Raw genomic sequence first — 16,946 nt, 5'->3', positions numbered from 1 at the left:
AGGTCAGATCATGTTTGTAGAACTTGCAATATATTATTGTTAGGTTCAAGGGGATGGTTTAAATACTTGTATAATATATCCTCAAAATGAGTAAATCTGCTGCTCAGTGACAGAAGATCTCTGTTGCAACTGTTGCACACTGATGATTTTCACATGCATCAGTGGGGATTTAAGTTCAAGTGTCCTCTCCTGATAGCAGTAGTCAGTTGGGACTGTTCGGTGAGAACTAATCAGTCTATTCTTAGTTATAGGCCTTTTTTCCCCCAGTTTCCTCCAAGCTGGGAAACCTATTATTAGTATTATTGCATTTTCTAGTAAATCCTGTAGCCCGTGGCATTTTCTGTCTTATCATTTGTTGATGAATGTAGGCAAACATTAACTTTCCTTTAACTTGAATAAAACGTCTTTCGTTCTGTAAACTGACTGAGGAAGCTGATTGAAAAGCTGATTTTAGCGTTGCTTCGGGGCAAAGAAAACGGTGGCAGTCTCTCTGGTTGCCGTCCTGTCTTTGCGCCAAGCCTATTCACATAGCAATACCAGGATAGGCTTGGCAAGACTTGGGCACCAGTGTAGCCGTACCACTATGTGCCACAATCTGAGAATAGTTGAACTGACTGAAGTATTTGTCATTCATTGTTGTTCAGCTGGTCCAAAAAAAAGGAGCTCAGACTCATTTATAAGCAGGCCTCAGGGTTCAGCGGGGTTACTCATTTGAATTTCTATTACTTAGGGTTTAATTTGTTTGCTTTTATTGTTTTGCACAGAGTGTATATGCGACTACAGAGGAACAGCGTACGGGGTGTGCGATGCTTCAGGACGCTGCCTGTGTCGTCAGGGTGTGGAGGGAGAGCGATGTGACCGCTGTCAACCAGGATATCACTCCTTCCCAAACTGCCAGGGTGAGAAAGAATCACCATGCCAATGAGCACTCACCTCCCCCATAGACTATAAAGACACAACGTCATCAGTGTTGACTGAATGGTCATGAAACATGACCTTTATTTTGAAAGAGATGCATGATGAAGAGTAAGACAGGAAGCCAGAAAAGGACATGGGAATATGTTTCCACATGGCAGAGTAGTCTGTCTGTCGTCTGTAGTAATAATTTGACCTTATTGCAGACATTTACACAGAAAGGTCTTTATTATTACACAGAAGTGTCTCTTTGTCAGCACCAACCTGCTTCTGGTAGTTTCCTGGAGCCAGCATCCTTCAGTTTCTTAAAAACTAATTTGTTAAAGCAGCAGCTCATGATCCTCTTTGTTTTTCCCCAGCGTGTCTCTGTGATGGTGCTGGTGTGGCCAACAGTGTGTGCAGTCCGAGTGGCCAGTGTGTTTGCTTTCCCAACTATGGGGGGCAGGAGTGTGATGGATGTTCACCAGGCTACTATGGATACCCAGACTGTGCTGGTGAGTGTGCTTGATGCCTGTATGTCCACAGGGTAACTATGATAGATAAACCAGTTGGGGATCCATGTGATCCATGAGGGCTGATGGGAAAAAGAAAATGCTGCTGCTGGTTTCACTGGGCCTACTGTGGCCTCTTCTCATGACTCTGTGGAACAAACATCCTCATACTCCCACAGTACCATGTAAAACCCTTAGTTGTTATCCACATTGATATATTTACAACATTTCACAGAGAGCTGGAACATGAGACATATATGGAAATCTTCCTTCAAGGGAATCATATTCCCAAGAATAGACAGCTGGGAATCTCGGAAGACAGGGGTCTTTTTAGATATTTCATAACTGATTCACTTCACCGAAATGACGATATGGGCTTATATTCGAAGTTCTTGTTTCCTGTCCCCAGCCTGCCAGTGTTCACAGGAAGGCTCATATGGTAGCATATGCAACCCACTGTCCGGTCAATGCCTATGTCTCCCAGGGGTGGTGGGCCAGCAGTGTGACCGCTGTGCCTCTGGACTCAGGTTCCCCCGTTGTTCAGGTAACCACATCAGGAATAATAATACACATATATGAAGCCAATTTGGGACTAAACAGGTGGCAGTCTTTTTTGGTAGGGGTCAGTAATATCCTATTACTGTAGGATATAATTTGTGTGAATGTGTTGATAGTCTTAAAATAAAAAGTTTGACTACCTTTGGGCCATGCTTTAAAGTCAGCTGCAGAAATTAACTTTGGACTGATTTTCTAATGTTTTTTTTTTACTTCATTTTGTGCCTCTAGCCCCCATCAGTGTGTGCAACCCAGCAGGAACTGAGCTTGCTGATCCTCAAACGGTATGTCACTCTTAATAAACTTAAGTTTTGTCTACCAAAACTCAGCCTTGGTCATGTTTTTATTATCAGCTTTGATAACAGAAGCGGTCTAAATGCAGCACTTTTACCTCAAAGTCGTAAAAATGATAAAACAACTGTGCTGCCAAAACGTCTTTCAGCAGGTTTTAAAAGGAAGTTTTTTTTTCTGACATTGTAAATGCAATTAAAATGAAGGAAAAGAGACTTCCTTCCATTTCGCAGAGGAAGAAAAACAACAGTGAGTTTCTGAAAGGGTTTTTTTTTTTTTTTGGTTCATTTCCACCTCTGTTTGGGACCATATACTATATTTGAAAGAAGAAACAATCCTTAGAAGAAACAATCCTTAGATTCCTTATCTGTTGTTTCAGGGCTCCTGCCGCTGCCTAACAAACGTAGAGGGAACCCTGTGTGACAGGTGTAAACCCCTTCACTGGAATCTGGCTACAAATAACCCTCGTGGCTGTATAGGTAAGAAACCGGAAGTCTAACGTGAACATAAAACTATTATGAACCTCATTTTGTAAAAACTGTAAAAAAAAATAGTTGTACTTTCTTGACCTCCTGTCAGCCAAAAGTGCCGTCATTTTTCTTCTCCAGATGTATTAGCTCTGGTCACTGACCCCATTTTTCTTCCACTCCATTAAATCACCAGTAGCAGTCAGACAAGGCACTGATATGGGTCTTGGCCCCCCTTAACCAGAGGATATGTCAACATACCCCTGTCAACAAGGCCAGATCTGCCTTCCTGTCCCTCAGCGGAGAGCTGAGGAATAACACATAAATGCAGGCAAATTCCTGATAACTGCTTTGAGTTTGGAGCTGCAAGTAAATCTGTGAGATTTCATGCTGTGATTTTGTAGTGTAATGAGTAGCTGCACAGCAGCACATTAAAAACAATACCTCTGGACTTATTTTTTTGTCCCTTTGCCAACCCTACCAAAAAATAACTAATCCACTGAAAATACTTAACACCAGAAATATAACTTGGCTCCCATTATATAGCTAGTGAGAGAACAGTTTCAGGCTTTGTCTAGATACTTGTCTAATGTTACACTTCTGCTCTGTTGTCATTACCACTCTGTCTGAAGACACAGGAACGAGGGGAAAAAAAAGAGCTTTTAATATCCCAAGAATGCCTCTGGTTCACTGTAGACGTTCTTTGAGCGGAAGGTTTTTTTATGAGGTTGAAAGCATGCAGTGGCAGTAAATCTCCTCCGGACCTTTGATGTAGAGATCTCTGGAGATTGTGGGGTTTTGTGCTGTTGTGTTTCACCCGTGAAAGTGACAGAATCCTGTAATCAGAATCTATTCACCGTAGATTTCTATTTTCACAACCTTTCTTCTCTCGCTCTCTCTTTCTCTCTCTCTCTCTCTGTTTTCCTCTCATACCAGAGTGTCAGTGTGATGTGAAAGGCACCCTGAGTGGTGTGGGAGAGTGTGAACAGGTGAGTATTTCTTTTCTACCTTCTGTGGCCGTTATACATCTATTAATCAAACTGTGCCTTAGACTAGACATCTTATCGTGCAGAGTTATGACTGCATGGCTCAGTCGCAATTCATTATTTTGTTTATCTCATATTCTTCTGATTATCTGTTTGTCTAGAAAAGTGGAAAGTGTCACTGTAAGCCTAACACATGCGGACATGCATGTGACACCTGTAAGAATGGCTACTTTCTGCTGCAGAAAAAGAAGTATTTTGGTTGTGAAGGTAAGTTATCTTTCTTAACCAAACATCTAACGTTGCATCTCAATTACATGTACTGTGTACTGTTAATATGTTACGATATATATATATGATAATATGCTACTGGCTTTAATGAATAACTTTCCAGGCCATTATCTTCAACATTTTACAGAAGATTTAAACCAGGTTCACTTGAAAATCTTGTCTTTGCTGACTTCCAGGCACTGATTTTCAGGCTGGTATTAACTTACTCTTTAATAATGACTTTTACTCTTTCTGATAGGTTGTCAGTGTGATGCAGGTGGTGCCGTTGGCATGGCTTGCGATGAGATATCGGGACGATGTCAGTGTCGGGAGAATGTAGTTGGCCTTAAATGCACTGAGTAAGATATAGATATCCTTAATGTCACCATCCATTAAGATTCAGACAAAATTGTAATATTTTTCACTTTCTACAATGTTCTTAAAATCTGTTACTAACCTATTTAGTTTTGATTTAAATCTCCACGTACGTTGTTAGGCCAGCACCGAGCTACTATTTTCCCACTCTGCACCAACTAAAGTTTGAAGTTGAAGATGGCACCACACCAAATGCTAGACCAGTACGCTTCGGTTATAACCCCCAAGAGTTCCCAGATTTCAGCTGGAGAGGTTATGCCGTAATGTCTCCTGCACAGGTTCGTACATATTTTCATAAGTGTCTTACAATATAAGATACACTGATGCTATTATTCTAATAAATGACAGTATGGCTGTGAAAAAGTCTGTTTTTGGGACTATCTGCCACTTTGGTAACCTTAAAGCTTCCTTTTTCAGTCTGTTCTGATGCCACTGTGATTGTTTTTGCTTTTACCTCTGCACTGATGTCCCTGCTTAAAGCACACAACCACAACCAACAAGCTGATGTGAGAATGTGGACACCAGCTCTCTTAGAACTAATGCTATTTCTCTTCAGCCAGAGGTGATCCTAACGCTTACCCCAGACTTTCCTGGCCCTTTCCATATTGTAATGCGCTACTCCACCCCCCACCAAAAGGGTAGAAAACGTGTGAGAGCAAGGATCTTGGTGGTGGACGAAGCTGGCTTTCAGTCTTGCTGTGACTGTAAGTGAAGGGTCTGCCTTCCTTTGGCTGTGTTTTTCCCTACTTCACCTTTGCTTGCTCTCTGTTGATTAACCCGCTCTGTTTGCTTAAGTTCTCTGCCCACCTGACATGATTTTTAACCTTTCTCTTAACATTAAACCCTCATCGTCTACTCAAACCTGTACCATTGCAGTCAGCTGTGTGTCACTCTTGTCCCTGCAGAGTGAGGTCAGAGTTACAGTGCATGTTGACCCAAATGATGGGAGGCAGCACTTATTCCGTGTGGTTCTGCGGTTCACTAACCCGAGCAGCACCAGTGTGACAGGTAGCATCAAGGCTACCAATAACAGAGGCACTGCAGGTAAGGCTGCCTCTGACATTTAATCAACTCTTACATTTCATGTACATTTCATATCATTTCTTTAAATTTAACCTCTTTCATTAAAGAAATAAAATAAATAACCCATTCCCTTTATTGCATTTATGTGTAAGCTGTGTGATGTGTCTTACTGTATGCTGATGATGTCCCACACGTCATTTATTTTGTATGCTCTCAGTGTAACTTTACAGACTTTTCTGCTTTGCTGTTCAGCAGGGTCAGATCAGAGTAAGGAAGTAATATTCCCTGAGAGTCCCTCCCCATCGTTCCTCACTGTCCCAGGAGAAGGCTTCGCTGAGCCCTTTGCATTGACACCCGGGAAATGGATCATACACATAAAGGCAGAGGGGGTTCTGCTGGTGCGTTTTTAATCAAGACAAAGATGTAGAAGTCATATAAATGTTAAAAGAACATGAAATCCTGTGTACTTCCTGTCTAATATTAAGTCATTCCTTTGTTATTGGGTCACTGGAGAAAAATAACAAATGTGCAGCAGACCATATACTTAAATACACATTGTCACTCTCCTCCTCCTCCAGGACTATTTAGTGCTGCTGCCCCGGGATTATTATGAGGCACCTTTGCTGCAGGAAAAGATCACTCAGCCCTGCACATACTTACCGACTGCAAACAGAGACACAAAGTAAACCTTTAAGATTTCTGTTCAGTAGTTCAGAGGTTATTTCATACTCAGCATTCATGCATGACATTCTGTAAGTAGGTTTCTTTTTTGTAGCTATCCATCTTTTTCTTCATACTGCTAAGTTCTCCTTATACAGATACCATCCATGCAATTATTGGCTTGGTTAGGCAAAACCTAACTAGACCTTACAGATCCTATCATTATAAATGTGAGGGTTTATTCTTGTGTAAGGTGTTTTTTTTTTATATAGCTGTAATAAATCATGGTGTACAGATGGTTTGATATTCCAAAGGGTAAGGTGTGAAGTCGCCTCATTTTTTAATAGACTGTAAAATGCATGATATTAGTGTATGAAAGCAATAGATGTCATAAATTTCAAATATTCCATGCATTATAGAGTCTGCTAGACAACATTTTATAAATATGTTAACTTCCACATTAAAATAAAACGGGATGATCACGTAATCGTTATCTCTCATCATCCATGCTGACTCTGCCTGTACCTGTGTATCTCTGGCTCAGCTGTCTGCTGTATAAGCATGTAGCCATGGATGGCTTCAGCTCTGCACTTGGTGCACAAGGAAAACTCTCGAGTCGCAGCGGGCGCAGAAGGAGGCAAGCTCGTGTGCGGCGTCCCACCTCGGATCACCCTGAGATGGCCGATCTCAGTGGCAGACAGGTACAGCAGTAGGCCTGGATTTGCTTACATAAAAATACCGAGCTGTTGGATTCAGAATTTGGCTTCAATATTGTAGTGAATCAACTTTGAAGCATGAATAGGTTGTACACAAAGTTATAAAGCAGACTGAGGTCCTTGGAGAGGTTCTTATCAGTTGTTTCAAAGTCCAGAATAATCTTTTACTGACTATCTTTTACCTCATTTTATTTTATTATTTTATTTTTTTATTGAAGTTCATTAAAATGAAATAAAACAACTTTGTATGAACTGTTTGGCATAGTCGCAACTCCAGCTGAGTCTACGCGTGCCTCATCCTGGTCCATACGCCCTTGTCCTGGAGTATGCCAGCGAGGTGGACACTGTCCAGAATGTCAACATACTAATCAGTGGCCAGTCAGGTGACCACATCCCAGCCAGAGCCAACATTTACAGTTGTGCCTACAGGTGAGTCCCTACATTTGTTGCTGCTTCATCTCTTGTACTATTTTGTTGATTTGTGTGTTTAAAGTTAAAACATTTAAGTGTTTCTCAGCTGTTGTGTGCCTTAAATCTTGCAGCTTTTTGTGCCGGAGTGTGGCAGTGGACAGCAATAATCAGGTGACGATGTTGCAGCTTTCTCACAAGACAGAGATCCTTCTGCAAACTTCCACTGCAACATTCCTGCTGGTGAGAGAAGTGATTGATTTGATAATAACTCAATATCTTGACAGCAACTTGCAGTTTAAATATACATTTGTGTCTCTCTGTAGTATAAAGTGTATGCAGTCCCTGCAGAAGAGTTCTCCATTGAGTATGTGGACCCCAAGGTGCTCTGTGTCTCCACTCATGGCCGCTTCACTGAAAACAGGTACGTCACCTTTAAAAAAGCTGCAGTTAAGAAGATAATGCTACAGGGTGAGACCTCTTTGTTGTGTTGTTGTGTATGGAGACACACATCTGTTTTCCAGGTGTGATTATGCACATTCCTCCAGCTGGGCAAGGTCATATACAGTACCTGAGGCTGGACTATGGGTCAAACTTTACTCTCACTTTGCACCTAATGACTACGTTACGCGTTAAATTTACATGTGATTCCAGCTGTCAGTGTGAGTCCTGTCATTCACCCTGAACAATGTACAAAAAGGCGAAGCAAAAAGGGGGAAAAAATGTAAACAAAGAGGTAGTTACAATCGTTTGGTGAATTTTGTTAATTAAGCAAAACAAATACACAAGTAAACGTGATATGCAGCGATGGATTAATATGCAATCGACTCACGCTGTGTGTTCATGCCTTCAAACTGTGTTTGTTTGTGCACTGCTGAGCATTTGAAATGTTTGCTGTTGTATTTATGTGCTTTTATGATGATTTTTTTGGGTCAAATGTTTTTTTGACACATTCTCTGTTTTACAAAACAATGCATCCATATTTACAGAATATTAAAGATCTTTTTTAGGGCTAGAGATTAAAAGTAGGAAACATATTGACATGTTTGTGTAACCAATTTAATTTCTAAATCTGGCCAAGAGGAAAATTCAGGGAAGTGAGTTTGACCAAATATTGGAGTGAAAATGGGAAGAACTTAGCCTGTAATACTAAAGCTTTTCTTGTGTAGTGTGTGTATATTTAGTGCCTGATGTCAGCATTTCTGCACATTGATGCGAGGCTGTGTGATAACCAGAGGATTTCATGGTTTAAAAAAGGATTATTGGAGATTAATGTATTTTCATTGGTTGCAACCTCTGACAGGCGACAGTTTTCCCCACAACTCACATTGCTCTGTTAAGATAGCACTCAGCAAACACCTCAAACACTATCGACATGCTTTAGGTGACCACATCTTGTTGCTGTTTAATGTTTCCACAGTCGGCACTGCATTCTGAGGCAATTTGACAAGCCGGCCTCAGCCTGGATTTTGTATGCTGCCCGCGATGGACAGCTATCTTCAGCACCAGCTGTTTCTCCCCAACGAGGAGAGAATGAGGATTACAGATGGAGACGACAGACCGGGGTGTTCCCTGTCCATGAACCTCAGAGTGATGGAATACTGCTTAAATTCCCTCAGGTAAAAACTCTGCCCTTCCTAACCTTTTTGAATAATTTGAGTTTTTCTGGATTTCACACTGCTGCTAGGTGTTCGAGATATTTAATGACCAACCTCTGCCCTGACATTAATTTTCAATTTCACCGTGACTGACAGTTTGGAGCTTAAACTTTCTCCTCACTTTTTTCCCAGACGGAGATAAGTTTCACTCCCAATGTGCCCCTCCCGGGCAGGTATGTAGTTGTGGTCCATTATCACCAGCCTGAACATACCTCCTTCCCCGTGGAGGTCCGAGTGAACGCAGGACGTGAGTGGAAGGGTGAGTGGTAGGCTTACTCCTGTCTAATGAAATACAACTAGAAACTTTCGAAAGAAATTTTGAGTGTGCCTTCCTTCCTTCCTTCCTTCCTCTTTCCTTTCGTAATTTTTTTCCTTCCTTCCCTCGCTGTTTTTTCCTTCCTTACTTCCTTCCCTCCTTCCTTTTGCCATTTTTCCTTCCTTCCTTCCTTCCTTCCTTCCTTCCTTCCTTCCTTCCTTTCTTCCTTCCTTTGTTTTTTCCCTCCTTCCTTTCGCCGTTTTTTCTTTCCTTACTTACTTCCTTCCCTCCTTTCTTTCGCCGTTTTTTCCTTCCTTCCTTCCTTACTTCCTTCCTTCCTTCCTTCCTTCCATCGTTTTTTTCCTTCCTTCCTTCCTTCCTTCCTTCCTTCCTTCCTTCCTTCCTTCCTTCCATCCTTTCTTTCCTTCCTTCCTTCCTTCCTTCCTTCCTTCCGTCGTTTTTTTCCTTCCTTTCTTTCGCCGTTTTTTTCCTTCCTTTCGTTGTTTTTTCCTTCCTTCCTCACTTCCTTTCCTCCTTCCTTTCGTTGTTGTTTTTCTCCCTTCCTTCCTTCCTTCTTTCCTTAAAGACCTTAGATACACTTCCCTACATGGCTTTAAAGGAGTAATGGATTATTGTGTGGCATTTTTTCTATTTCTCGTCTCAACTCTAACTCCTTTAACTTGTCTTACAGGTTCAATAAATGCATCCTTCTGCCCTGCGGTCACAGGCTGTAGAGAGGTTGTGATCGCTGATGATCGCATTGCCCTTGACTTTGACCAGAATTCTTGGCAGCAGCCCACCATCTCTGTGATCGTGCCACCTAGGAAGACGCTTATTCTGGTCAGTGGCTTATGCAATCAGTCAAACACTGTCCAAATTATGTTAACCCACTCAATTAAATGGGAAATGAATAATAGAATTGTGAAACAAATAAATAAATAAGCCATTCGTCTATGTAAAGCTTTACGCAGCTTTGAGGAGTCTGTTTTGTATTAGAGTTGTTCAGGTTCAGGGCTTGGCATGCTTAGGTCCTCTATCCTCAGTGTTATGCCATATGCCCAACAACAACAATGAAGGGACTGTACTCCACCTGGCAGCCCCACACAGCTTTATAAAAGCAAAGCTTCCAACCTCTTTAAGGAGGGGGCAGGTCGGGTTTTGCTTTGCTTTCTTGTTCACCTGCTTTCCTTTTACATCTTCAGATAAAATCAAGCAGAAGAATGTGGCCAAAACTCTTCAAATGCTCCATTTATCTGTTTATCACTCTCTCCATCATACTGATAAATACATTATAAGCACAACATAACACCAACCTAACTGAACGTTTCTGGTGTTTGTTTTCATCAATTGCCTTGATTTTTATCTTCTGTTTAGGATTATATCTTGCTGGTTCCTGACAGCAGTTACACTCCTGATCTCCTAAGAGAGAAACCGCTGGATAAATCTGCAGATTTCATACAACAATGCAGAGGAGAAGGTTTCTATATTGAGTAGGTATCCACCACGTGTGAAACAAGGACTCAAATTCAGCTGAAATTGAACTTTGACAATGTGATCAGACATGATTTTGTTCTTCTTCTCTCTTATTATCTCTGAAATATTGATACTTTGTTTTCTGTGTTCACACTTTTACAATATACTTCACAGAAATGGTGCCCTCTGGCTGTGATGATGGAGTATACAACCACATCTGTATATGAAAAATTATTTTTCTGCCCTTTCAGCCCCAGAGCTTCTTCACAGTTCTGCAGAGACTCTGCCCGTTCTCTTGCAGCAGCCTATAATGACGGCGCTCTACCTTGCAACTGTGACAAGTCTGGCTCCACAGGGTCCATTTGTGACCCAGTAGGAGGACAGTGTCCCTGCAGGCGGCACGTCATCGGTCAGCAGTGCACAAAGTGTGCCACAGGATACTACGGCTTTCCATACTGCAGACGTGAGTGAATGGTTACTTCTTCCTGTTTTGGTGAGAATGCAATCTATCTTTCTGCTCTAAATTTATTTGTCTACTTTCTGCAGCATGTGAGTGTGGCCGCCGGCTGTGTGACGAGGTGACAGGAAGGTGTATCTGCCCTCCTCAGACAGTCAAACCAGCCTGTGATGTGTGTCAGAGTCAGACTTTCAGCTACCACCCTTTGCTTGGCTGCGAAGGCTGCGAGTGCTCTCCAAACGGCATTAAAGCCAACGCAGGACCTGAGTGTGACCGCATCACCGGACAATGCAGGTAAGTGGTAACCGCCTACCTTACAAGGCTGAGCACTTTTTAAAACTGGAAGTTAGAGTTTATTAGTGTGATTAGCAAATTGAACAGTGTTCTACACATATGTAGTTTGGTGTGTATCATATAACCAATCATGAATGTGAAACATGTATTGCCATGTTAATGAAATTTTACCTGTCTGAAACATAAAAGTAAAAAGTAATTCAATTCAAATATAAAATAAAGATTGTCTTTTATTTAATGACCAGTGAAAAAGACTTAAATGCTCTTTTTCACCGGTCAATCAATCATATCCTGCAACGTTTCTGTTTATTTTATATTAATTAGTTAGTTTTACTGTAATCTTCTGTACAGTTAAGTTGTAACTTCATTTTAAGTTGCTCAAATATACCACTGTGTATAATTTCTTTGCAGTGTATTTAACAAGTAATGGTTGTCCTTTTCCCAATACGTTCTCTCTTTCATGCTCTAATTTTTGAGTGATGAAAAAGGCTGGAATGTGAGGCCTGCAGCCTCTAAACATTGAAAGTGAAACATGACACCAAACCACTTAAAGTGATAAATGAGGGCATTAGTTCACAGTCCAGTCATGTTATAAATTGTCTTTTCTGTCATGTATGTTCTAAGGCTCAAAATCCTCTCCAGCTCTTCAGTTGATGTTTCTATTAATACAAGAACAAATAGCAACATAAGGCAACATACTGTACAGTAATGCATAAAATGTGATTATACTTTATTTTCATATTGATCACACATCAAGATCAATCTTAGTTTCCTTCTTTTTTGGACATATCTGACTTTATAAATGTATGCACCCCGTATAACTGTTTTATAAATCACACTCCGTGTATTTTTATGAAGTTGCAAGCCGAGGATTGGGGGCAGGCAGTGCGATCGCTGTGCTCCAGGTTATTATCGCTTCCCTGACTGTATACCTTGCAACTGTAAGCAAGGTGGTGTCACACCAGACGTGTGCCACCCAGACACTGGGAGATGTCTCTGCAAGGTGAGTTCATTTCATCAAATTGCCGATTTAAAAACGTTTCTTTAGTCATTTTTATCTGTTTTTGTTGTCTGTTGTTGTTGTCTGTTTTTTTTCTCCTTTCTCTGACTGTCTCTCTGTTATTGCTGCCGTGTTTGTAGAGAAATGTTGCTGGTGTCAAGTGTGATACATGTCGGCAAGGTTCCTTCTTTTTTGACCCTTACAACCCTCATGGCTGTACCAGTTGCTTCTGCTTCGGAGCAACTGACCGGTGTCAGAGCTCCAGCAAACGCAGGGGGAAGGTGTGTTTGCTTTTCGTGCCTTTGCATGTCTGTGAATGCCTTTGGGAATTTTATGCCTGCAGAGCTTTCTGGCTGGTTATGTGTTTAATGTGTTTTTATTGAAAGCTGAACATGTTGCTCAGGAATGTGATGGGATCTGGGTACATTCTTTAATACACTGTCACCTCTGTTTCATGTAAAGCTAACTTATTTATAATAGTATGTGTGTTATAACCCCACCGAGTCACTTATCACCTATGAATTGTGAACATAATGCCGTTTTAAGATGTATTTTTCACTTTAACCCCTAAATATTCCCCGTTATTAGTTTGTTGGGATGCAGGCCTGGCGTTTGGAAAGCCCTGACCAGGAGGAGGTCATCTCTGTGCTGAACACAGCCAGTAACACAGTGGTGGCAGACATCCAGGAGCTTCCTCCCACAATTCAGACTCTACACTGGGTGGCACCATCGTCCTACTTGGGAAACAGAGTGAGTCAAAGAATGGAGAGAGCATCATGACAACGAGAATACTGTTCTCAGTATGTTTTAATATAGAAACAGATGCAGTGTATACAGAGATAAGATGTTATGGTTACTTTATTACAAAATCACGCCAATATAAAAGGCAATATTAAAAATTAAAAAATGAATTTAAAAATGCTATCATGATAATAATAATAATAATAATAATAATAATACATTTAATTTATAATGCACTTTACATTTGAAGCAAATGTCAAAGTGCTACAATACACACATACAAAGCAACAAGTACTGTATATCACAACAAAAGAAATAACGTTAAAAACGATATGATGTGGAAAAGGACATTTTTAAGTCCTTTTTTAAAACTTTCAAGGGTCTGTGATGCCCTCAGATGGTCAGGAAGGGCAGTCCATAGGCAAGGTTCAGCGGCACAGAAGGCTCTGTCGCCCATGGTGCTGAGCTTGGTCCTCGGGCAAAGGAGATAGGGACTCGATAGTGTCTGCAGTCCTTTTAGATAAGCTAACAGATATTTGGACTTTCTCCTTTTGTCTTAGGTTTCTTCTTATGGTGGTTTCCTCACCTACCAGTCCAAATCCTTTGGGATTCCCAGTGAGGGCATGACACTGTTGGACAGAAGACCTGATGTTGTGCTGACTGTGCGTAGTGCTTTAAGTTTTTCTACTATTAGACCTTGATTATTTTGTTTTGGCAGAAACAGAGTTTATTTATCCATCTCATTATCTCCCCCTTAGGGTCGGAATATGACCCTGATCCACATGGCTCCACAAGTCCCACTTCCAGACAGGCTGTATCAGGGCAGAGTCCAGCTCCTGGAGGTAAAGTAAACATCAGTTCCCAGTTTGTGTGCAATTAATTATGCACAGAAAGTGGGACTAGTGAATGAATGTGATTTTTTTTTTTTTTAGTTCGCAGCAGTCTGCCATTAGATTTTGTTCTTCTTTGGATATATGTAAAATTTTATTCTACTAAAACCTTTAAGATTCATCCTCAGACAATCATAAATATTCATACTTCACACTTGTCGTGCAAGTGTTAAGTAGAATATAATACATACATATATATTTTATATACATATATGCTTATCTTGCGTTACATCCTGTTAAATCTAATGAACTTGTTACTTTTGATAGTATCCCCTTACAGATTTTCTAGCATTGGTCACAAAATATTTGATCTGTTGTCTGCAGGGAAACTGGCGCCATGCTATCACCAACAGACCTGTCTCCAGAGAGGAGCTGATGATGGTCCTAGCTGGTCTGGTTGGTCTGAGGATCCGAGCCCTGTACTTTACTCAAACTCAGCGGCTCAGCTTAGGCGAGGTGGGCCTCGAAGGGGCGACTGATACAGGGACTGGTGGTCCTGGAAACACTGTGGAAGATTGTTCCTGCCCTCCTCAGTACACCGGAGACTCCTGTGAGGTGAGGGGTTCAAAGGCGATCAGATATCCCTCATTACTGCTCATTTTTATTTTTTCTTGAATAAAACTAAGGTGTAAAGTTTGTAGATAAACGTTAGAAGAGCATATTCACAAACCTGTGTATCTTTCTTCAAATCAAACAGATTTAGAAAAAAAGCTTATAATCAGAGCTTCATTGACTCTTCCAGACTAAATAAACTTTTAGACTTCAAAAAAGTATCCATAAAGATGTGTAAAAAATGTGAGAGAAGAGAAAATATGGTGGGATTAGAGTCATTTTGTCAGGTCTGAGAAGCAGTGGAGCTAACAAGCAGAGTGACGCAAGGTGTTGAATGAAAAGGCATCTTGTCATGTTTGAGAATCTGGACCTCCTCCTCATATTTTTAGGGTGTCTAGACACGCCTGAACAAAGCACCACACCCTTTTTGTAAAGGAAAAATTCATCATCTAAGGAACGCACTGGAAAATACCATCCAGAGAGACGAACAGCCAAATTGTGTAGCCCCAGGCTGGGATGTGATGCACAATCATGCAGACATAATATTCGTGATTATACAGCCATAATCACTGGCGTAGCTACAGCTCACAGAAATGTAGAGCAAACAATCCTGATGTAGTTGCTAAGGAAAAGCTTTACTTGAATTCTTTTTCATCCTGGGAATGGCACTGACTTGACTGAGTGTGTTTGTGTGTCTTATATCTGATTTGTTTGTACATGATTGCAGCCCACAAAAGCTAATAAGAAAGAGAATGGAGAAACCACTGATTAAAAGAGATTTTTTTTTTTATGTAGGAGATCATTTTATTCATGGCGAGAAACGGTAATAGCAAGAAAAGTTTGAAATGTTTGAGTGCGTGCTGTTGCCATAGATGTGGTAACCTGCCTGTGTATACATGAGCCATCATCTCACTGGGAGTGTTTGAAAGGAAGTTTTATGTGCCTAGAGGCTGTATGACAAGGTGCCTCACCTTGACACATGGGGTGTGGCAGTTAGCAACACACTGTTACTCATAAACCTGAGTGCGTTCACCTGAGTGCACCCACAGTGCGTGTGTCTGAAAGTACAGGCATACACACCCAGTTGTGTCTGTTATGTGTGTTTGAGGAGCGTGATTCAGGTGTGAATTTGTTGTCTGAGGATGTCTGACTTTCCTCTCAGTCACATTGGCTTGCACAAACAGGGTTACAAACCACACACACACACACACACACACACACACACACACACACACACACACACACACACACACACACACACATATACACACATATAGAAAATATTAATCCACTGTTTAATGTTCAACTTGCATTTACAAGTAGAGGCTTTATCACTACACTCTGTAGCTTTAAGTAAACACAGCAGCATTTAAAATATTGTGATTTTCTTTTTCTCTATTTAGAAGATTTCCTGTCCATTTCACTGTCTGAATGTGTCTCAGTGTGTGTGTGTGTGTGTGTGTGTGTGTGTGTGTGTGTGTGTGTGTGTGTGTGTGTGTGTGTATTTGCAAGAGAGATAAAGAAAAAAAGTTGAGAGGGTGCATGTCAACACTTGCATGTATGTACTTGTGTGCATACACTCATGCTGATCTGCAAGACTGACTCAGGTACGAGATGGGGCGTGTCCTATTTGTGTGCGTGTGCATGAGTGTGAGGATTTGTGTTTAAGAGGCTGAGGCAGAGGAGTGTGAAGCATTATTTCACACAGACTAAACTTTAGGAATGTCAGATACGTGTGTGGATAGACGGCGGCATACAGGGGTTTTGTTGCAGACCCTGCTATGTTGGATTTTTATTGAACTTTGCTGCGCTGGACACAGGCCCTATGAAAGAGGGGAGCGACAACGCTACGCCAGGCTTCATGACAGATGGGGTCAGAGGATACAGTACCCTTCACTTCACGACCAGGGAACTCAGAGGATAGAGTATCCATCAGTGAATGATGAAGGTACCCAACGGGTACACTACCCCTCGGTTCATGACAGAGGACAGACAATTCTCTATCCTTCTGTTAATGACAGCTCTGCCGGTTTTCAGATTCAGGTAAAAATCAGTGAAGATGTGACATATCTTGTTGTCGAAGGAATGTTGTTTTACCGTAGCTGTAGGTTACATTTCACAACGTCTCAGGTGTGGCTTGTTGGTGACCTGAGGACTTTTATCTCTGGAAGCAAAGGGCACGCTACAGCTCGTCTGTATTAATTTGCAATGGCGTTCAATTCAGGTCAAGTTTATTGCTTTGTGCTCGGCAGATTCTCACACTTCTTGATACCAAACAGACTCTCCCTGTCCGGGGGAGTAGTTTCTAATCATCCACTGTGAAGGCTAAATCTCTGGAAACACTGCTTTGTTTAGGGAAAATAAAACTGATTCTGTGTTTGGGCTTTTAAAAGTTTAGTCTGTCTGACAAACTGCAGCAATAATTGGTGTTTTGTACATTTGAATAGAAGAAGAAGGTCAAAGATTTGAGA

The 16,946-nt window shown here is 41.2% G+C and overlaps 1 protein-coding gene across 4 annotated transcripts in view; it reads left to right on the top strand.

The window, feature by feature from the left end:
• The window catches only part of LOC104918308 (laminin subunit alpha-3), a 52,970-nt gene that overhangs the window by 19,576 nt on the left and 16,448 nt on the right, over positions 1–16,946 (top strand). For 2 of the 4 annotated variants that reach the window (XM_019262254.2, XM_027290802.1), the window contains exons 13-40: positions 765–899; positions 1,275–1,409; positions 1,816–1,950; positions 2,193–2,245; positions 2,632–2,731; positions 3,656–3,708; positions 3,867–3,972; positions 4,232–4,331; positions 4,469–4,625; positions 5,253–5,391; positions 5,623–5,768; positions 5,949–6,052; positions 6,575–6,731; positions 7,012–7,175; positions 7,289–7,397; positions 7,481–7,578; positions 8,575–8,773; positions 8,945–9,071; positions 9,760–9,908; positions 10,443–10,558; positions 10,793–11,004; positions 11,088–11,292; positions 12,151–12,295; positions 12,433–12,573; positions 12,881–13,042; positions 13,594–13,695; positions 13,792–13,875; positions 14,248–14,478. In XM_019262254.2, the coding sequence (XP_019117799.1) occupies positions 765–899; positions 1,275–1,409; positions 1,816–1,950; positions 2,193–2,245; positions 2,632–2,731; positions 3,656–3,708; positions 3,867–3,972; positions 4,232–4,331; positions 4,469–4,625; positions 5,253–5,391; positions 5,623–5,768; positions 5,949–6,052; positions 6,575–6,731; positions 7,012–7,175; positions 7,289–7,397; positions 7,481–7,578; positions 8,575–8,773; positions 8,945–9,071; positions 9,760–9,908; positions 10,443–10,558; positions 10,793–11,004; positions 11,088–11,292; positions 12,151–12,295; positions 12,433–12,573; positions 12,881–13,042; positions 13,594–13,695; positions 13,792–13,875; positions 14,248–14,478 (3,764 nt within the window). The remainder of the gene's footprint in view (positions 1–764; positions 900–1,274; positions 1,410–1,815; positions 1,951–2,192; positions 2,246–2,631; positions 2,732–3,655; positions 3,709–3,866; positions 3,973–4,231; positions 4,332–4,468; positions 4,626–5,252; positions 5,392–5,622; positions 5,769–5,948; positions 6,053–6,574; positions 6,732–7,011; positions 7,176–7,288; positions 7,398–7,480; positions 7,579–8,574; positions 8,774–8,944; positions 9,072–9,759; positions 9,909–10,442; positions 10,559–10,792; positions 11,005–11,087; positions 11,293–12,150; positions 12,296–12,432; positions 12,574–12,880; positions 13,043–13,593; positions 13,696–13,791; positions 13,876–14,247; positions 14,479–16,946) is intronic. The other 2 variants (XM_019262255.2, XM_027290799.1) reach the window with 2 other exon arrangements.

The sequence above is a fragment of the Larimichthys crocea genome, chromosome II (genome assembly GCF_000972845.2).
Source record: "Larimichthys crocea isolate SSNF chromosome II, L_crocea_2.0, whole genome shotgun sequence".
NCBI lineage: Eukaryota > Metazoa > Chordata > Actinopteri > Sciaenidae > Larimichthys > Larimichthys crocea.
The sequence above is the reverse complement of the archived record's forward strand: the minus strand, read 5'-3'. Positions and strand labels throughout refer to the sequence as shown.